Genomic DNA, 22551 nt, shown 5'->3' with positions numbered 1-22551 from the left:
TTAAGAAGTTGAATGACGCAGAAGGTCTAAGGTCGATTTGCTTTTTTGTGATAGAGTAACAATTAGAGTTGCTACAATTTAGACAATTGTAGCAAATTGTTCGTCTAACTTAGGGCTTTCAGAAAAAAAAAAATTTACACAATCTGCAATGTTTGGTTACCAAATTCACATTTGTTTGTGAAAGCATGAAGTTAATTGCAACTACCGTTTAATTGCGATACCAAATTCAAAAGAGAACGGTACGTGCTAATTGTTTCATTTATTTACACAAGGTACTAATGGATACATCATTTATATGACGTTTTAAAACCTAAAATCTTCAATTCAACCTGGTTCTAAAATCAAGATGAATTCTTTGCACTATTGCACTTTTTTTCTCAACCTGTATAAGTGATACTATATCATTTCCTTTAGTTCCCCTTTAATAAGCCGTATGTCAGGCCATACTTAACTTAACGCAAACAATAAAACCAATTATCCATAAAACTTTTCTATTATAGTCATGATAGTGACTGGTGAGACTTCTCTACTATACGAATCAAACGTGTGCGAAACAATTGTGTGTGTTTTTTGTGGCGCCCTCTACGGAGCCGCGCCACAATATAGGCATGACTTTGTGAAATGCTTCTAATTTCACTCTTGCTAGATTGACTTCGCAATTGTTTTGCTAAAATTATGCCCAGCTCAGAAAACCACCATTTTATTTTATTATTGTTTTCTGATATGCACGGGATAAAATGGTGAGCGTATATTCTTTGTTTAAAATACAAAATTAGGATTTATAAAAACACCAAATAAATCCTGACCTTTGTATGCGTTCAACCAGTTTACCGTGTGCCTTAGAACCCGATAGACGGTGACATTTGACCATACACTAGGATCCACAACATGCTCATCTATCATGGGAACAGTTTTTAAACCCTAATACATTTGTACATTCATCCTTTGAAAATTTGGGAACACAAACTCATACTCTGCAACTTGAGGTCAAATTTTGCACTATGATTATGTAATTGAGGTTATTGGACTGTGCCATTGGGATGAGACCCTTGTGGTCCATAGTGATAAGATCAATTAACGAGGCCTCTTAAACTGATGGCTTTTGTTTGCTAATTACCATAGAATCTATATAGCGGTTATTGCCAAAGTTGTAATATGGTGGCACAATTGGGCGGCAAACTGTATGCAAACAACACGGCATATTAATTATACATGTTCTACATTGTTGTATTTTAAAACACTGAAGACCAAAATTGACTAGCTACTACCTCCATGATTGGATTAAGTAAATAACTAAATCCTGTTATCTACCCAGCAATGTTTGCTTATCTTAATAATTGTAACAAACTGTAGTGTACTAAATGGTATAAGACAGAAAAGGCAAACAGACAGAAATTTAGAGTTTTGAATTAGAGAGTTGACAGGAAGTGGTAAGAGTTAAATTGTTATGGATATGATTGGTGTAAGCGCGAAAATGTTGAATGTCAGATCAAAGTCATCCGAGGTGAATTAAGTAATGTCAATCACAAATCACAAATGTCAATCACAGATCTTAGAGGTGATATGCACCTGTTCATCCCAATCCTCTACACTGGTATCTCTCCTACATGTGCTGGATCCGTGGTGCGTTTTATTCACATGTATATATATATGTCTTTTATACTTTTACTTTGTGCAATATATTTATCCATCTTTTATCTAACTTTGTTATTTGATATTGTAACCAGTGTATGAAGCCAAATAAATAAAAAAAAAATTGTTACAGGTCAATTGAGGTGGACAAAGTTTATATTTGGATTGTCAGAACACCTTCCCCAATCAAACACATTCCTCTTGCATTTGATCATCTTCTACTCTTCCCTAGAAAAATCATTATAATACCAAATCTACACATCATGGAATTCACCATATCACGTCCAAGTTCACATTGGGCGTCACATTCCTTTTTTAAAGGAATTTTTATTTAGTTTTATGTTGAAAAAAAAACTATTAAAAAGCAGCATGTTGGAGAAGTGTTATAAACCCTACAAGTAGAATTATGACGTGGATGCAGAGTCTTCAACTGTTGTCTCTAATTGGCTGCGTGCTGTGTTGTAAGTAATGATGGGACATTATTTTCCTGATACTATGTTCGTACAGCGTGTTTATAGTGATCGTGAATATACCATATTTTGAGTATATCGTATACGATAAATCTTGTATTATGTACCGATACTCTTGCTGTTTATTATCGTACATTTGCAACGACCCTGAGCTCACAGGGGGAATGTGTAAATACTGTGGTGCGAGCATGGGCGTCGCCAGCTTTCTTGGTCAGGGGGGCAAAATAAAATTCCAGGGGCACAGCTGAAAAAAATTGCAGTTGAAACATGTCTTCGAGCTTCCGAAAAAGGTTTTATTTGGACGATGTGCACGCGTAGCGCGCAAAAATTTGACACTATTTTTTGGCCATGATCAAGATGAAAATGGCTTTATTGTGACAATGTATTTTACGCTATTTCGGCCCATGATCGGCATGAATTTTGATGGAAAAGGGGATCCTTGGCCTTTTTCTTTTCCTTTGCCCTTTGGTCAGAGGGGCATTTTTTCTTTCATTTTTTTTTTATTTTGCAGTCTGCCCCCTGCCAACCCCCCAAACCCCCCGCTGGCTACGCCACCGGGCGCGAGCCGTAAACAGACCATTCAGATTCAACAATATGATCATGGCCGCAAACATTTAGCTTCTGTTTTGATAACTCTCTAATATGTGCATTTCAAATGCTTCCCTCCCGCACCCACCCCTTCAGCGTTTCGTGCTTCGGAGCAGGTCCCATATTGATGCCCCTCCCCTAATATTAAAAAATCTTCAGGAGCCTTTATACTTATCTTGAAAACAAAGACATCGTGTTTGTATTTCAGATGACTTTTTCAGAGCATGTGCTAAATTTTGGTCTGCCTCAATGTTCCATAAACGGACCTACAATGAAGGAACAAAATAGTTGGCGCATGTTGGGGAAACACGCTGTAGTGAAACGCTTCCAGATCAATTTGATTCTTCGTACTTTCAACATCTATTTATACGTTTTTATTGCCAAAATATTCATCCCAAATATGTTTCTGTCCGAAGTCTTAAGAGGTTCAAAGATTAAGGTTTCCTATTTCAATTTATCCACTATGCTTATTGTTTGTTATAAGCCATAAAGTACAAGTAAGAACCATAAAAATACTGTAAGGTTATTAGGATTTAGACAAGTGTAGATCACTCATCACGGATGTCACAAATAACTCAAAATTGTTAGAATGTATTAGAATATTACTTTTTGTGGATACTATGGTAATGGCTTGTACAAATAATATCATTGTGATTTTTTAACGTTTGTTGAACACAAACAAATACGAAGGAGTACAATTGACACGCAATTCTGGCTCACCAATTAGCTGTGGTTCAAAACATTTCGTTCGTTCTGTATTAATGTAATGAACCACAAAGTACCGTATTGAAATATATTAGTTCAAGTCAAGTCCTTTAAAGGGGCGCTGATTGCTTGAAATGTCAAGATCGTGTTTTTGTTAACTTCACTTGTAGTGCGAGAAGCAAACAAAAAGGAAATAGTTTCCTTGGTCATGCAAGGGAATGTGTTGTCGGATATTGGGAATGGTCCACTCAAGTCCTCAGGCCATTTGTGCACCTCATAATTTTCTCGTTTGTTTGTTGATGCTCCGGAATGTAAAATACAGTTTTAAGCAAATCTATCTACTCTAACTAAATATTTATTCCTCTTTCATTAAAGTCCCATTCAGTGACCCCAATGTAAGTATAATAAAAAATGTTTATAAATTGCCTAAAAGTGAAGGATAAGTCATTCATAAGGTATTGGTGATATGAAAAATGTGCCAAAAAAACGAAGAATACTGCAATATTGACAAAGTTGTCAACTTTTGAAGCCCCATGTAGCTAATTTCTGAACTTAAGTAGAGAATTACAGATTCGTGTCAAATGTCTTCTGTTGTCTTTAAGTTTAATACACGGCTTTCAGCTTATCCACTAGCAGGTTATGTTCGCACATCTATGATATATGTAGCGACAAATGGGCTTTTACGATCTTCCTGATGAGCAAATTACTGAATGGGCCTTTAATGTAGCATTTATCCGCAATGATAACTACTCTGTTTTTTCTTCAGCAGGGGCAGATGAGGAAGGTACATGGCTGCAGAATGAATTCATCTTCTCAGTTCCATATGTAGGTTTGGTGGACCCCGTTACAATTTGGATTACCACGTCTTCACCTGAACCTATCCTTACTAGTCTGACCATACCTGGGGTTGGATTTGAAGTTAACAGAACTATTAGTAATGAGAATCGAGCTGAAATTCACGTGCCAGTTTCTTTAAACGGTATTGACTTACGTCTTAAGCCTAGAGATCAAAAACAAAATAAGACGTTTGTGGTGAGATCATCAGCCAAGATATCAGTTCATGCTCTTGATAACGAAAAAGCGTATGGAGATGGCTTTGCTGTCCTTGCAACTTCACAACTAGGTACACAATACCGTGTTGCTTCTTACACGCCCAACTCGATAGCATACCCGTCTTTCTTCTGTATATCATCAATCTACTCCAATACATCAATATTCATCAAAACACCTGCAGGACAAGAACTTATTATCATATTAGAGAAACATGAAAGTTACCGATTTGACGGAGGTTTTAAAGAGGATTTGTCGGGTACTCTTGTGGAAAGTGATAAGCCAATTGCTGTGATATCCGGGATACGAACTGTGGTACCTGCGGGGCCTGCAGGTTTATCGGGGATTTATCATATCCTGGTGGTTTGATTGAGCAACTGCCACCAGTACGCAACTGGGGGTACAATTTTACCCTGGCGCCATTTCTAAGTTTAAATTCTGGTTATGTGTATAGAATTTATGCTTCAAACGTTTCAGCAATATTGCGTATGTCTGACGGTAACATTATACATGTTGCAGCTGGATCTTTCCATGAAGGAAATATCATAAATGACACTATAGTATCATTAACATCGGATCAGCCAATCATGGTGGTACAATATATGAAGGGCGCCGAGTTCAGAAATGCACGTGATAATCCGTCAATGCTAATCATCCCACCAATCACATTGTTCACTGGCAATGTGACATTTCCTGTCATTGAATACACAAATTTTCCCACACACACATATTACATCAACATTGTTATAGAATGTGATGTTGTGGATGGACTCTTCATAGATGGCTCCCTCATAAGTAAAGATCCACTTCAGAGTCATGATCAATCCATGTGTTGTGTACGCAGCAGTCTGTCTTCTGGATCTCACACTGTATCACATGGTAATCCAACTGCAAGATTCTTTGTGTCTGTGTATGCTGTATCTATCAGATCTTCCTACGCATATGCAGCGAATATTTTCGATTCATCAGGTGAGTTAGGCACCACATCTTATTTGGGCCTATAGCAGCCATCGGTACCTATCGGGACAATGATAGGGCCATGGGACCAAATTTGGTCTAAAAGCTACTGGGGGCATGCACCTCTTTTACCATATATAGTAAGAAATTAAATTAGACAGATGTTAAGACAAAACAGTGAAATCTACTGAGTAAACCTCAGATGCACTGAATACATCAATGATGGTAAAATAGTATCAGTATTGTATCGATAACTATCGGCTTCGTCGCACAAATGTAATTGATCATGAGATAAAATTGATCTACACCTTCCTTGTGTATTCCAACCACTGTCTTACATAAGATCAGAACAGTTGACACCATCTACCTGTTAATTATGAAATACGTTGCATTTATTCAAATTAAAACGTATACCTTTTTACAAAATACCATATAATAATGATCAATATACATTGTTTTTGTTGGTTCTCTTGTAGAATTTTATTCAAGTGAATCCTCGTATATGAGCAGTCCAAGAGTAACGATAAGTTCTATTCGTAAGTTTACTAAAAATTCATCATTACGTTTTGTTACCTGGAGAGATTTGATAATGCCTCACCTCCTTTTTCAACCAAATGGACGGTAATAACTCTCGTCACATAGTGAGGGATGAACATTTAACCACAAATTGCCTCGGGTAAAACTCACTGCCAAATACCACACAAGTACCACACACTTTTATGTGACTCATTGACTCATTTGTGATATATACTCCCTCTAGCTATAATGACATCCTTGTGATCTAATCAACTCATTGACAGATACGAACCTCAGGAGGGAACTCAATTTTTGATCCATTCTCTCCAGGTAGTGAAACGTAATGTTAAAATGATCGACTACAACGTTTTGACAGTTTGCGCTGTTTCAGGTCGATATTCGACAGCTCATTACTAAAGGAGCTTAAAATGATAGAGGATGATTTTCAAATCACAAAAAGATAATGGTTGTTTTGAAGGTTTCTGGTTCAAATCGGCATTCTTCCGATCGTTCGATCCTGTGCGTTCGATACTTCTTTGAGAACAATAGTTGAAGTATTGCTATATGGCAAGTACAGCTCGACTCTTCTCAATTTACTTTACAGAACTAATTACTGATCCAAGATTTCTTGGCGGGAGTGACATTTTACATTTCCAATTATTTGTTCAGCAGTTTTGGCATGCACAAACATAAGTTACCCACAGTGTATAATGCTATCTCAACTTGTATTTGGCTCAATAATTTGATCTTGAACTCTTCTTTGATTAAATGTCCGGATCCCTCCGCTCCAGTATGTTTACATTTAATTTGTTAGTTCTTGCTTCCGTTTAATTTTTAGAAAGTTTCGCACTACCGTGGCTATCCAAAACCATGCTATATCATAAACCCTGGCTATATCCAGACTACTGCTAAATCCAGTGACCGCTCCCCAAGAAAGCGGTCACTGGGTTTTAGCTCATTTTTGCAACCAGTAAAGTGTAGTCTGTTTCACAGTCTGCTACTGGGAAGTGTTAAGTATCATCTATACCTGGTTTCCACCTTCTTATTATTATGAAATAAATCATAATTATTTCTGTATCTGCCTTCTGCGCATATACATTTCAGCTGTGGTGATCGAATAGTGCAACGAAACTACAGTTTGATTAGCTCGTAATCGGCGGGCCTTATAACATCGCGGATCAATATATTTTATTTTGAGAGTTGTCTTGTGTCATCTCACCAGAAGCATCATAAACTATTAATTGAAGTCCTATACTTTGTCTACTTTCTTTAACACGAAAAATATAGACCACTTGCCATCACTGTTTATCAACAAAGGCGAGGGACTCGTCTATCGATATGCTCGAACGAGCCGCTACACTGTTCAATGGCTTTCCTTTATATATGAAATGTGGCGGGCGATTTAAAATGCACGTGCCCTTAGCAAACTACGATGCGTACGCACACTGCAGGGCAAAGAACAATTGAAATTGCCATAATGCGTGCGCATACTGCCGGGCAATGACGTCAAATGCCAAGTGGTCTATAGACCATACATGCCAACTATATCACTTTTAATGTCGGTCTACTTTTCGGCATAGTGGTAAAAGCCTAACAATTCCCGCCGATTACGAGCTGGTCAAAGTATATCGAGAAATAACTCATCTTGGAGTAAATACCTACATGAACTTTTTCGGAATAACAAACGCCCACAGATAGTCGCATAAAAACAAAACACATGTACGTTATAACAAATACATGTTCATTATAGAAACCGGGTCTTTCATTATCCCTTAAACGATTATCTGGAGCTGGTTTAGTTGATACTCAGTGATTTATTGAAGAATAAAGCAATAGGTGCGATATTATTATCGTTTTCAGAAATTGTATTTACTTTACATGCTTCATTTTCCTGTTTTCCTTTACAGAATCAACAACGTATGGAGGTGACGAGTCTACGAAATCCAAGTTCGATAAGGAGACAGGTAAATACTTTAGTAAATATAAGAATATTATATACTGCGCCCAAAAGTATCCGAACACTTAAAACATAAGCAATGCCTTCTCATTCATTCAATCTTTCGTGATGACGATAACGTAATATATTATGTGTATTTCATATACAGCCTTCATCGTCGGTGCTATTGCAGTGGTTGTGGTGTTGATATGGATAATAATGATAGTGCTGGTTGTAAGGTACGACTTATTCTTCATATATCTCTACCTCCCACCCCCTTTCTATCTCTAAATAGACTTAATCCAAAACTTTCGACCAATACATTGACAAAATGTTAGTATCTTGTTCAAGTCAAATCACGTAGAAGTGAAAAGATATCAAAAAAAAAATTTAAACACTATCAGTGATCATCCAGAAGGATTGAAAGTCCAATCAATTCTCAAAAACTCAGTGCTACAAAAATGTAAAAAATCTGATTTTTATGATGGCTTATATTTTCTGAATTAACGAATCACGTATAGTGTCTTTAAGGAGACAAAGTGGCGGTAAAATTAATCATAAACTTTGATTTTTCCTCAGGCGTAAACAAAAGCGAAATTCATATACTACTGGTGATGAATCAGTGGTCACGGGTCCCAAAGCTAGAATTGACAGCATCGATCCCGGCGCAAATAACGGGTACGAGACGCATATTTCAGCAGGGAATGGTCACATAGATGATTACCAGGAAATCAACAACGGATCTCAGGAGTATGCGAGCGCTTATGTTAATGGCGAGCATCCAACATGTCTAATGCATCTAACTGGAAAAGATGGCAGTGACGCGTATGCCGCGACAAATCGAGTACCACGCCCATTTGGACCAGTGGCGGAGGCGCAGAAAGGAGGGGTGGCTAACACATTTTATGGAGGCTCACTTGATGATGATGGCGATAAGACACATGCTACAGCGAACGCACAAGAGGGCTGGATGGATAACCCTACTTATAGTAGCAGATGAATACATATTAATGAATCGTTTAAGGGCTGGGGTATGAACGTTTAGACAGTATTTTGTTGTGGGACATTAGAGCACATCAGATATCGAATTGAATTCTGAATGCGAAGGATGTCCTTCTGCTGATATCAAATAATTTTGATATGTTGAAATTCGCGATATAATACACAATTTATGGCAAATGATTAAAAATTACAAGTGTGTGTAACTGGGATGAAAAGCCGATGATCAATTAAAAATTTTGACCTTTCGCATTGAAGATATGGATTTTCCCCTAAAACACACATTACCTATGTACACATCAAAAACAAAAGTCAAATTCAATGGGTTTCTATGGTCATTGACCTATTTTGATACGAAATCAAGGTTACGAATCATCCTACATATTGCCAACTAGCATTGTTTAAAATCATTTATCATAACGGAGAGTTTGGCACCATTTTCATCAAGATCGGAGCAAGTTGAAAATTTTGACTCTTCAGAGGTCAATGCTTGACCTGTGACCTCTTTGGTAATAACTCAAGAACGGTACATCCTAGATAGGTAAAACTACATGTATACATTTTCTGACTCCTTATGATCAGAGGAATACATTAGTAATGTTTTCGACACAATTAGATTAAGTTTGAAATTTAACCACACGTAAAGTTTAATAACCTTCCCCCACCCATGGGACAATATTTTGTTTTGGAAACACAACATTTGGGTACATTGGGCTTTAAGAAATAGGTTAGAAAAATACACCATCTGGGTGTATGGGGAACAATAGCTGGGAACTATAGACTAATAGGCGGAGAATTCAGTGGAGCTCAGTGGTAATTGTAGTGACGGAAGTGTGAGTACCTCGGGCTAGGTGTATGCGTGATCTGATTGTACATGTAGACTGCTGCCATCTTTCGTCAACCTTCTCACTAGTACTATGCATACAAATACGTGCGCAGTGTAGACGAGTGGTGGAATTAGTCTATGGTAGCTCTAGGACTTACATGAAGTGCAATGGTATAATTAGCGCTGCATTTGTGTTGTCTCGTGGGATTTCATGCGTAAGTTTTTTTAATTAAAACTTAATTATGGTTCCCAATAATTATTTGGGACCTTACAATGAATGAAAGACATATATGAAAAGACTAAATCGTGTCTGACGTCAGGGCAAAGGCGCGCCGTGATTGGTTGCCGACCTGCGCAGTACGGCATTTTCTGTCTAGTTGTCAGAATTTCAGATGCGAACTAGTCTTTTTATCTCTGTCTTTCATTATAGCAGCTGTACTATAAAGATCAAAAAAACCGTTTTGGCAGACATTTGTAAAATATTTTGTCAACAATAAAAGGCCTATGTTAAAATGTTTTGCATCAACTTTTTATACCCTTTTGCTGTAAAACGTTTTGCTGAGGAGCATAGAGTGGACTGAGACTGGAATGTGGCCCGCGACTCAATCTTGTTAGGGACGCACCATTTGATTCTCGGGGAGCGGGGCATGGGAGTTAGGGTCAGGCAGAATGTTTTCGCTGCCTTTGTCGAACACGACCCTTAATACAGGCGAAATCAAATGGTGCGCCCTAACTGATGTCACGAGCTATCAAAATCAGGGAAAAAACCTTAACTTCTATCTGTATTGGCCTTGGCCAAACAGGCTATGTCGGAAGTTGAAGGACGTACATATAAACATGTTTCGGAAGCTGTTGTTCTAAATTCTGAATTTACAGCTGCTTTCTCGCTTAAATACCACCTTCGTGGGTAGTATTTGGCGTATTTGAACATCATATGCTTTTAAAACATATTAAAGCGACCCTGGAAATGTTGCCGACATTATTACTATAGGCTCGGGGGTGGGGGGGGGTTAGTTCTTGTACATGACTCTTTTTACACTTTCATATTATACAGTAAGCCAAAGAATTAAGGTACCAGTTATGTTCACCCCCTGTATATCCTAAACAAAGAGGATATGTCATAATTGGAACCAGCAGCCAATAGCTTCATCTTTTAGCGCGAATTAATTTAAGACCTTATTTGTTGAAATTGTTCTAGAAATAAAAACACGACGACCCAAAACTCAAGGTAGATGCCAATTTAAAAGTTGCAGTTTGCTTCATTGCACTCCCTATTGATTTGTACACAAAGCGTTCGCGAACAAGAGAACTAATGCCGTAGGCCTACTTCCATTGATTAGCAAAACATTCATTTATAGAACACAAAAGTGCAACTTTTGTTTTCGTTTCTTCATTAGAAGAAACACAACTGGTACCTTAATTTGTTGGCTTACTGTATATGCCAAGACCTTAAAAACGTTTGGGTAAGAAATTCAGATCAAGCGCAATTAAAGATGGCGACCAAAATGGCCGCTAAATATGATTTTTCCATTGAAACACACTTTAGCAACATACAAATGATCTAATGCTTCTGTCACACTACACCGAATAGGTCTTCCGTACAAGAAACGGATGGTATTTTAGTAAATCCGTTGTTGTTCGTCAATGATCGTTTTATGTTCTTTTTATGTCCTGCTATCATCCGCCAAATGCGTTTCGTGTTAGGTGATGTTCGTTAAGTCCGTCGACATGCACAAAACTTGAAACGGAGTGTACCGAATACACATGTTCGGTATTTATCCGATGTGTGTTCGTATGGTGCTGAATATTGCCGGAGTTTGTTCGCTCTCCTTTCGTTCATGTTCGTTCTTTGTTCGTTGCACTCGGCCCGTGTTCGTTGCAAATACGTTCCTGTCAGGCCTTCACCACCGGATAGCATATTTTTGCATTCGGTGATGTACGTTGACCCAGACCGTGTTAGTGTCACACTACACCGGATCGGTCTTCCGTATAAGAAACGGATGGAATTTTAGCAAATCCGTTAGTGTTCGTCAATGTTCGTTTTATGTTCTTCATATGTCCTGCTATTATCCGCCAAATGCGTTTCGTGTTAGGTGATGTTTGTTTAGTCCGTCGACAATACGTGTCAAGTTTTGTGCATGCACAAAACTTGAAACGGAGTGTGCCGAATACACATGTTCGGAAGTTGTCCGATGTGTGTTCGTACAGTTCTGTATATATACCCTGGGTTTGTTCGTTATTCTTTCGTTTATATACCGCAGGTGTTTGCAAGGTTTCGCAGGTGCTTGTGCCGGATGTAGGCCTATGGCGAACATGTGCATCAATCATGGGGGGGATTTTCTGAAGGGTGTGTGACGCAATATCATATTTCCCCCAGTACTTTAGTGACTGACAAGTAGAAAAAAGGGGGAAAGGAGAGAAAAAAGAAAAGAAAGTGAGAAAAATTGAAGAGAGAAGAGAAGAGAAAAAGTTAAATTACACGTAATTTAGTAGGCCTATGCATGTAAGTAGTATTGAGCATGTTGAGGAGGGCACTTTCTGAAGGGTAGAGGACGCAATATCAAATTCCTACCAGTTTTAGTGATTGACAAGAAAGAAAAAAGAAGAGAAAACATGGAAAAGGTTAAATTGTATGTTATTGAGTAGGCCCAGGATAGTATATAGTAAGCTTAAGTATAGGCCTGTGATTATTATAGGTAGTGCTTTAAATGTCGTTCCTTGGCCCAAAAGCCTGTGAAAATTACTGCCGGCCCGTCGATATGTAGGGCCCGTGACATTTTGTCACCAAAATCAGTATTTTAAGACGGGCTTAGGTCTATTACTGACTTTAACATAATCAATCCATGCATGCTTTACCTGAAATTACGAGTCTGAAGTCTTATATCTTAAAGTGTCAGTGGATCAGTGTAACATTTTAAATTTTGCAAATTCAGTTCGGGCCTTCTTTGTTTTTTGTTTAAGGCAATAATAGTGTTAAAATGATGCACCAAAAACAATTGTCCAAATTTTCCATTTTAAAACTAAATTTTTTACACACAATAGGCCCAGGCCTAATAGGCCCTACAGTCCCCATGCAAATGGCTTCAATTGGACCTTCATTTTGAAAAATGGACAAGTCTTCCTTTTTGCTTCTGCTATGGACATGCACGTGTTATTTTTAAAACAATTGTTTATATTATATACCGTAATATACAATAATTGTGAAAACTTTTCAATGGCTTCAATTAGGCTTTCGTTTCACCAATTTGCGGCTGTTTCAAACTAAAATAGTGAATAATAGTGCTAAAATTGATCCAAAAATGACAAATGGCTTCAATTGGGCCTTCATTGTCCAAAGGTTTCTCACCTCTATTGCCCCCGGACGCTGGTTGCCCTGATATATCAGATTTGTAGCCCTTTTGTACTTATTAGCCAATATTTGACCATTTTCGTCAAAGTTTTCCCCTTAAAAGTTGTCTTTCCCCACTTTGTTCACCCTCTGAAAAAGTGTTTGCTACGTCACTGCCTCTAAGGGGTCAAAAACCCTCTCAAACACCCTCTCCTCCCCCACTTTTCTGATAGTGTGGACGTCCCTGTTGGTGCCACATGCCACGGATTCGCCGGTTATTTGTCGGACGTTGAACGATTGAATATAAAACGCCTGCAGGATTATTAGCGGCCACAACGCATAGAGAGACGAACGGGAATCGGATCCCAAAATCCGGACATTTTCGGACGTTGACCACAAAAGCCGGTCATTTGTCGGACGTTGAACGATCGAATATAAGACGCCTGCAGGATTATTAGCGGCCACAACGCATAGAGAAACGAACGGAATCGGACCCCAAATCCGGTCATTTGTCGGACGTTGAACGATCGGATATAAGACGCCTGCAGGGTTATTAGCGGCCACAACGCATAGAGAGACGAACGGGAATCGGACCCAAAATCCCACCGAATCTTCTGCCGGACTGGTGATTTTTCCACCGAATAAAATATTTTTGTATTCGGTGATGTACGTTAATCCAGTCCGTCGTAGTGTGACAGACCTATGATGATGGAAAAATATCAGTGCAATTAATGTTTCTAATCAACAGAAATAGATATTTGCCCGTTTGGTTTCATTCGCATCTTTTTAATTTAAGATAGCGCCCAAAGTAGCCGCCAGAATAGCCCATTTCCATTGAAATACACTAGAGCAATGTGAAAATGATATAGTTATACAGTATTATCAATTAAATGAATGTTTCTAATCAAAAGAAATAAATTTGCACACAATTTTTGTTTCATTTCTATCTTTCCAATTCAAGATGGAATCCAAAATGGCCACCAAAATAGGCTATTGCCACAATTGTGTGATTTGGATATCATAATGCTGAAGAAGTAGTGATTTTTGTTGCTGCATATATCCTGTATGACCCAGTTTATTCGAAATATGGCGGAAACAGCCTCTAAAGGGCGTCTTTGTAAAAATATACTAATTTCCACTTCTGACCTACTAGTGTTGTATAAAAGTGCTTGAAATGATACATTCCATATATCAAGAATTCTAAGGAGCAAAGAGATGATTTTTGCAGCAAATATTTTTCGTCTTCAGCTTCTACAAGTACCCAGGTAGTTAACTTCTGCTAAATTATTTGAAAATGCCCGATAGAAAAATTACACAAATCTTCTAATAGTAAGCCGAAACTTTCATACACTTTTTTGTGTATAACATTCAGTAAGGGGACACCATTAATGCGTTTAGTCACACTTGACCTGCATTGCATTGCACTTTTGCACCGCATGTCACCATTTTAGCTTCAATATGCCAAACATTTTCTCGCGCTTCGCGCGCATTTGTACCTATTCTGTTGCCAAAACGTGCTGCATTCACTATACTCCAAGAAAGTTTTTCAAACTCCATCCCACCAATTTCAAAAAGAAATCTATGTCACTGGTCAAGAACAACAAGGAAGTAAGATGATCAGTGAGCAGACAAGAAACTTGTTTGTTTCATTTCTAATTTTGCCATAATGTAACCAAAGTTGGGATTTAACACAAATTTCCATATCAGAGAGGAAGCTTGCTGTTATAACAATAATTACTGTAATTTTTTCGAAACGAAAGAATACAATTCAATTATTTTAAAGATTCTTTTTCAATTATTTAAAGATTTTATTTCTAACCGTGATAACAGATGTTCTGAATAAACAGTGTCTATGTATACACATGTATAGAAGATTTGAATAATTTTTGCTATTGGGCACTTTTAAGTAATTTGAGTAGAAGTGAACAACCTGGGTAGAAGCTGCAGACGAAAAATATTTTCTGAAAAAATATATATGGAATTTTCAGTATATTTGGGAGCCATTTTGAAAAGCGCCAGAGGTCAGATGCTGAGTACCTATGTTAGATAAGTTGAATGCAGATTAAAGATTGAAAATACAATTAGATACCAAGTGGTACTTTAATTTGCCTTCTTCTAAGTCATTTCAAGCACTTTTATACAACACAAGTAGGTCAGAAGTGATAATTAGTCTATTTTTACACAGACGCCCTCTAGAGACTGTTTCCGCCATATTTCGAATCCCAATTTTTGCTCAAATTATAAACTGGGTCATATAGGATAGGTCTTGTAGTTCTAGAATAAGGCCAATAATATATCAAACCGAAAGTTTTGGGCATTTTACCTCCCTAGAAAAATAACATCCCTTATATCAAGCCTTGGGATTTTCTTTATAGAACCCATACCATGCCTCTTGTGTGTCAGCTTTATTTGTCTCAATATTTGAGTGCAAACACCGCTATCCCTTCCGACAATTGGATATTGATGTTATATCTTTCCCGGTACAACTTTTTTCAGATTCGTTCATTATGACGCACAATACAGTGTTCCTTTTTGTGTTAGCAGCTTTCTTCTCTGTGCCAGTTCTTCATCATTGTCAACAACTTCACCAGGGTAAGTGAATTTTTTTTTTGTGTTCGGTTACAGTATTTTTGGCCTACGTGCAGAAATTAACGGCACCTACCCTAAAGAAGACATGGGATTCCCAATAAGTTTGAGTTTTCCCATGTCTTCTTTAGGGGTAAAAAGCCGTCCTCAGCAATTGCGAGCACCAACATGCGAGGGGGGTATACACCCCCCACAGACATTTGAACATGAGAGTCCGTGATCATTATTTTTAGAATCCAATTAAATATTCATAGCTGATTGATCATTGATTATCGGTTATCGACTATCGATTAACACCATCTCAAACGCTGCTTACCGGCGTGCTAAGGTAAGACTGTGATGAAATCCGTAGGCATGATACTCTATGTACTACTGCTGGCTATGATCTCTCCTTTTGTTTTTTCTTATTTCATTTGTCTTATGATTTACGAGGTCAGATCTTAAAAAGATTAAGATTTTCCCATGTCTTCTTTAGGGGGAGAGCCAAAAATATCTGGATGCGCCCATTTCATTTAATACTCAAACGACCAATTTTGGACATTTTGGACAATGTACAATAGAAAGACCAATAATTTGGGAACATTTTCAACAAAATCATCAATTTGGCTCCATGCGGTGCCAAAATTAGACCCACGACGTCACAATGTTACCTTTTTGTTGATAACTCCGTAACCGTACATAGGTTAAACTATACTTTTTCTGAATCCTTATGACTAGAGGAACACATTGCTTCTGTTTTTTTAACCAAGTCCGGGCAATTGTGTAAAAGTTCAACGACAATCAGATTGTTGGTTCATTATGGTGCTTTGTATACATAACTGAAATGGCACTATGATGTGAATTTCTTTACCTTCTTTTAAAGACACTTATTCACCCCGGTAGCCAAGCACCAATTATGTCTGATTATTGCAGATTGATAAATTTCATCACACGAGGACATGAATACAAACACACAGACAAATACGGCGCCATATTGGAAGGTCAGATGTGGTGTGAAATATTTTCTTAACTTCAAATACTACTTGTAGTGATACCTTAACTTTGTTTTCAATTAAAGACTTAGATTTTGTTAGCTTAAAATCAACAGTGTATTTGTGTTGTGCATTCGTGTGAGTTCGGGTAAAAGGTGATTTTGGCCTTGAGTCAGTGCGACTCGTAACAAAAATTGGGGGCTCGTCCGGGAAATACACTGTAAAAAGGTTGACATTTATATACTAAGTCTTGAAAGTGAAAGTACAGTATGGCAGAGTTCAAAACAGAAGAGTTTCTTGAAACTATAGATTGGGAGAAGTTTGATGAGTTGAAGAAACCTGATTTATTAGCATTTGCCAAACATTATAACTTGAAAGTAAAGCAAGCTACAAGAAAGCAGGCAATCAAAAATGCCTTGATTGATGTTTTGGTCGGGGAGGACATTTTTGATGAATCCTTGTTGGCAGAGAAAATGGAAGTAGAAACTGAAATTGGTGGGGACTCAGCATTTAAATTGAAAGAGTTGGAAATTCAATTAGAACTGAGGAAAATGGAAATGGACCAAAAGAAAATAGAAATGGACCAAAAAGAAAAACTGGAAATGATCAAGTTAGAGAATGAAAATAAAGAAAAACAAGAAAGGCTAGACATTGAAAAACAAAAACTAGCAATGGAAGACAAAGCTCGCCAAGACAAGATGGCGCTTGAACACCAAAAGTTGGAACTTGAAGAAAAGGAAAAACAAACAAAGCTGCAAATAGAAGCACATTTGAAAAAAAAAGAAATTGAGGAAAAGTACAAGTTTGAACAAGAGAAGTTGGCAAAGCTAGGTGACAAATACTCATCAAGTTTCTCCTCAAAGTCAGGGTTTGATGTTACAAAGTATGTAAAGCTTGTGCCTAAATTCAAAGAAAAAGAAGTTGACGAGTATTTTCAACATTTTGAAAAGGTAGCTACAAATTTGAAATGGCCTCCAGAGCATTGGACCCTACGGTTACAAAGTAGTTTTGTGGGGAAGGGCAGAGAAACTTACTCAGCTCTACCAATAGAGAAGTGTAATAATTATGAAGAAGTCAAACAGGCAGTTCTCAAGGCCTATGAACTGGTGCCTGAAGCATACAGACAAAAGTTCAGAGATTCAAGAAAGCAAGCAGATCAAACCCATGTAGAATTTGCTAGAGTAAAAGAACAAATGTTTGACAGGTGGCTTGGGTCAAAAGAAGTCAAAGATGATTTTGGCCAACTTAAGCAATTAGTTCTTATAGAAGAGTTCAAGAAATGTGTCCACGTTGACATTAAAACCCATTTGGATGAAAGCGCTAGCAAAATTAAGACGCTAAACGAAGCGGCGACAATGGCGGACGACTATGGCTTAACTCACAAATTGAATGCGAGTAGATTTGGTCATAACAGAAGTTATTCAAACAGGTTCAGCCATAATCAACCTATAACAAATCAGGGTGGTACACAAGAAGGGAGATATCAGTCTAATTCACAGCATAGTGCTGGTGGTAGAGGGACCCCAGGGAGTTCAGGTAACAGAGCAAAATTTGGGACTGAATTAACAAAGTAACTTGTACTCATTGTAAGAGACCAGGGCATACAATGACCCAGTGTTATTTCTTAAAAGGCAGACAAGACGCACAAAAACAGCAGCAAACTGCTAGTAATACTGTGGGATGTGCAGTGTCACTTGAGTCAAAGAAAATAGTCAGTCAAATCAAGAAACAAGAATTCCCACAAAAGGGAGGTGAGACAGACAAGGTGTGTGAAGAATTTGAACCATTTGTGTTAGAGGGAGTAGTATCACTTGGTGAGAATGATAGTCCAAAGCCCATTAAGATTGTGCGAGATACGTGTTGTGCACGGTTTATGATTCTGGAAGGAACTTTGCCCTTTAATGAGGATAGTTCAGCTGGTGATGCTTTGATCCAGGGTATTGGGATGGAAATACGTAATGTACCTCTCCACAAAGTTAACTTGACATCTGACTTGGTTTCTGGTCCTGTAACCATATGAGTTAGACATGAATTACCAGTCAAGGGAGTGTCCATGTTGCTAGGAAATGATTTGGCAGGGGGGGGGAAGGTTTTCCTGACCCAATAGTCTGAATAAGCCCTGTATACAGGATGATTATAGTGAGGAAGAGGAGATATTTCCTGCATGTGCAGTGACACGGGCAATGAGTAAGAGAGCCTCATTAGAAACAATTGAGGACAACCAAATTGATGACTTAGGCTACAATTTGAAAGACACATTTGTGTCACAGTTGAATGAGAAAGAAGATAAACTTCCTTCTCCTGGGGATAAAAATACCCCTTAAAATGACACAGCCTCTGAGCATGAACAAATTGGGGATACATTGAAAGACCCATTAAGTCATGACAAGCTGATTCTGGAGCAACAAATTGACCCAGAACTCAAAGAGATCAATCAAAGGGCATTGACCCTAGAAGAAGCAGAACAAAATTCTGTCTGTTTTTACAAACAAGATGGTGTGCTAATGAGAAAATGGCGCCCACCTGATGTACCTGCCGATGAAGAGTGGAAGGTAGTGCACCAAATTGTGGTACCAAAAGTATACCACACTGAAGAAATTAACATAGCACATGATAGTCCCATGGCAGGGCATTTGGGTGTTAAGAAAACTCATGAAAGAATTTTGAGACATTTCTTGTGGCCCACTCTCAGAAAAGATGTTTCTGAATATTGCAAAACATGTCACATATGCCAAGTAGTAGGGAAGCCAAATCAGAAAATACCTCCTGCTCCATTAAAGCCAATTCCAGCCTTTGATGAACCATTTAGTAGGGTTATTATTGATTGTGTAGGCCCCCTACCAAAGACTAAGTCAGGTAATCAATACCTTCTGACAATTATGTGCGCGTCAACACGCTTTCCTGAAGCCATACCCTTGAGAAATATTAAAGCAGTGACTATAGTGAAAGCTTTAACTAAGTTCTTCACATTTGTGGGGCTCCCCAAGTCCATACAGTCAGACCAAGGATCAAACTTTACTTCTGGAGTGTTTCAGCAGGTCATGTATCAATTAGGTATAGAACAGTATACCTCAAGTGCTTACCATCCAGAATCACAAGGTGCACTAGAAAGGTTCCACCAAACTTTGAAAAACATGATCAGAACATACTGTTTGGAATTTCAGAGGGACTGGGATGAGGGAGTACACTTTTTGTTGTTTGCTGCTAGGGAAGCTGTTCAGGAAACTTTGTGATTTAGTCCTTTTGAGTTGGTGTTTGGACACACAGTGCGCGGGCCCTTCAAGTTGTTGAAATTGGATTATGTCTCCAATTTTAAGCATAGGCTTAACAGAGTAACTGATATCGCCAAAGAAAACTTGAAACAGGGTCAGGCCAAAATGAAACAATGGTATGATAAACATGCCAAAGAGAGAGTGTTCAAACCAGGTGACAAAGTTCTAGTGCTGTTTCCAATTCCAGGACACCCATTGCAAGCCATATATCATGGCCCATCATGGGAGGTAGAGTCAAAAGTGGGTGAAGTAGATTATATAATCAAGACTCCTGGTAGACGCAAGAGCAGGCAGTTATGCCACATAAATATGCTCAAAGAGTATGTTGAAAGAAGTGACAGTGGCATTTCAAAACCTGTGTGTACAGTAAAACATGCTGATAATGTAGACAAACATGCCGATGTAGACAAAATCGCCAATGTAGACAAGAGTAAAGATGACAATTATGATGTCACATTTGACCAGGATAAAGAGCTGGAGCACAAAGAGTATAATGTAAAATTGAACAATTCTGATGTGCTCACTAATTTGGACTCAAAGTTAGGTCATCTTTCTCAAGATCAACAAAGTCAACTTGCAAATTTGATTCACAAATTTGACAATATATTCCTGATACACCAAGTAGAACAAATGCTGCATTTCATGATGTAGATGTTGGTGATACAAAACCAATCAAGCAGCATCCTTACAGAGTCAATCCATTGAAAATGGAACATCTCAAAAATGAGATCAATTATATGCTAGACAATGATATCATAGAACCAAGTAGTAGTGAATGGAGTTCACCATGTATACTTGTTCCCAAGCCTGATGGTTCATACCGATTGGTCGCAGACATGAGAGCTGCAAATGTTCATTCAAAGACAGACTCGTACCCAATTCCAAGAATTGATGATTGCATAGACAAAATTGGGAATGCAAAATTTGTTAGCAAATTTGACCTTTTGAAAGGGTACTGGCAGGTTCCACTCACAGACCGTGCCAAAGAGATTTCTGCTTTTTGTACACCATTTGGTCTTTACCAATACAAAGTTATGCCATTTGGGTTGAAAAACGCACCCGCAACATTTCAGAGAATGGTAAACCAAATTGTGACAGACATAGAGGGATGTGAAGCGTATGTAGATGATTTGATTGTTTACAGTCAAACTTGGGAACAACACATGGAACAACTCCATCAATTGTTTAAGAAGCTGTCAGAAGTACAATTGACAGTCAATCTGGTAAAAAGTGAGTTTTGCCATGCCACAGTCACATACTTGGGATATGTTGTAGGTCAAGGTCAGGTGAAACCTATCAAAGCCAAAGTTGAAGCAATTGAGCAATACCCCACACCTGTAAACAAGAAGGCACTCATGAGATTTCTAGGAATGGTTGGCTATTATAGAAAGTTCTGTCCAAACTTTTCAGAGATAGCAAGTCCTTTGACTGATTTGTTGAAGAAAGATGCAAAATTCATTTGGTCAGAACAGTGTGAAAATGCTTTTCACAAAGTCAAATCAATACTCATGAGTTCACCAGTACTTACTGCACCTGATTTTCAGAAGCAGTTCAAGTTGACTGTTGATGCCAGTGACATAGGCTGTGGAGGTGTTGTGATGCAAGAGGGTGAAGATCAAATTGACCACCCTATATGTTACTTTTCAAGAAAATTCAACAAGCACCAGAGAAATTACTCCACAATTGAGAAGGAGTGTCTAGCATTGCTATTGGCATTGCTACATTTTGATGTGTATTTGGGTACCACAGTATACCCTGTGCTTGTTTTCACAGATCACAATCCCCTCACCTTCATCAACAGCAGGGCCGGATTTACCATAGGGCCAGATGGGCCCGGGCCCAGGGCCCCCAAATTTTGGGGGCCCCCAAAATTGCCCTGTGCAGTGTGCATCTTCCATCTTAGCCGCAAAACACCATGTTTTGGGCCAAAATAGTCTACAAAAATTGCAAAATTGTGCGCGCTTCACGCGCACTGGTCGGTTATATAACAACATTTAGCTTCAATTCGGGCTAAACAGTCTAAATTTGAATTTTTTCTCTCGCTTCGCGCGTAAAACTCCTAGTAAAATCTAAAAACTTGGCCACTTGAGTGCACATGCCTTCCTCACGGTACGTTTGGGGCCTCCAAATTTTGGCCTGGCCCAGGGCCCCCAAAATCCCAGGTAAATCCGGCCCTGATCAACAGGATGAAGAACAAAAAACAAAAGACTGGTGAGGTGGAGTTTGACCTTGCAAGAGTACAATCTGGACATCAAACATATTAAGGGAAAAGACAATGTGATGGCTGATGCCCAGTCCAGAATTGCATAAAAACTGATAAAAAAAAAATTCCTTTAAAAGGGAAGCTGTGTGTGACAAGTAGTCACTGTGTATGATGAGTTAAATACTCAAAGTTAATAGTATTTTGAAGTTGATGTAAAAGAAGAAAACATTTAAGAAAGTTTTCATTACATTCAAACTTTCTTCTTTTAAGGGGGAGGGTATGATGTGCCCTGAGTAATTTGATTTAATTTAATTATTTAACTTTGTTTACAAGCTGAAAGTATTTCATGAGATGGGAAAGCCCCTTGTACTTGTAATAGTTGGTGTGGAAAGTCATTTTGGAATTCCCCCCAAATTATTGTAAACAGAGTCAGATCTATGTTTGGAACTTGGATATCCACAGTTCAGTATATTGCACCATCAGGAAAACCCCCAGGAAGTGATGTAATGTGA

The 22551-nt window shown here is 38.3% G+C and overlaps 2 protein-coding genes across 2 annotated transcripts in view; both read left to right on the top strand.

Moving 5' to 3' along the window:
• The first annotated feature begins 1995 nt into the window (after positions 1-1995).
• Positions 1996-8907, top strand: LOC140168131 (uncharacterized). The gene is made up of 6 exons (XM_072191441.1): positions 1996-2093; positions 4165-5414; positions 5879-5938; positions 7826-7882; positions 8024-8093; positions 8434-8907. Exons 2-6 carry the CDS (start codon positions 4934-4936, stop codon positions 8852-8854), a joined length of 1089 nt encoding a protein of 362 aa, XP_072047542.1. The 5' UTR covers positions 1996-2093; positions 4165-4933; the 3' UTR covers positions 8855-8907.
• A 517-nt stretch (positions 8908-9424) lies between these two features.
• The window catches only part of LOC140168130 (uncharacterized), a 91586-nt gene continuing 78459 nt past the window's right edge, over positions 9425-22551 (top strand). The window contains exons 1-2 of the mRNA XM_072191439.1: positions 9425-9894; positions 15504-15599. Coding sequence (XP_072047540.1) covers positions 9891-9894; positions 15504-15599 — 100 coding nt within the window. The 5' untranslated portion in view covers positions 9425-9890. The remainder of the gene's footprint in view (positions 9895-15503; positions 15600-22551) is intronic.

This window comes from Amphiura filiformis, chromosome 13, assembly GCF_039555335.1.
Source record: "Amphiura filiformis chromosome 13, Afil_fr2py, whole genome shotgun sequence".
NCBI lineage: Eukaryota > Metazoa > Echinodermata > Ophiuroidea > Amphilepidida > Amphiuridae > Amphiura > Amphiura filiformis.
Note: the sequence above shows the minus strand (reverse complement) of the source record. Positions and strands in the feature narration are given on the sequence as shown.

Excerpts from the sequence above, each read along its gene's own strand:
- LOC140168131 (XM_072191441.1), top strand. The coding sequence starts at position 4,934 with ATGTCTGACGGTAACATTATACATGTTGCAGCTGGATCTTTCCATGAA. Across the intron at positions 5,415-5,878 it reads GAATATTTTCGATTCATCAG|AATTTTATTCAAGTGAATCC; the intron begins GTGAGTTAGGCA and ends GTTCTCTTGTAG. Across the intron at positions 5,939-7,825 it reads AGTAACGATAAGTTCTATTC|AATCAACAACGTATGGAGGT; the intron begins GTAAGTTTACTA and ends TTTCCTTTACAG.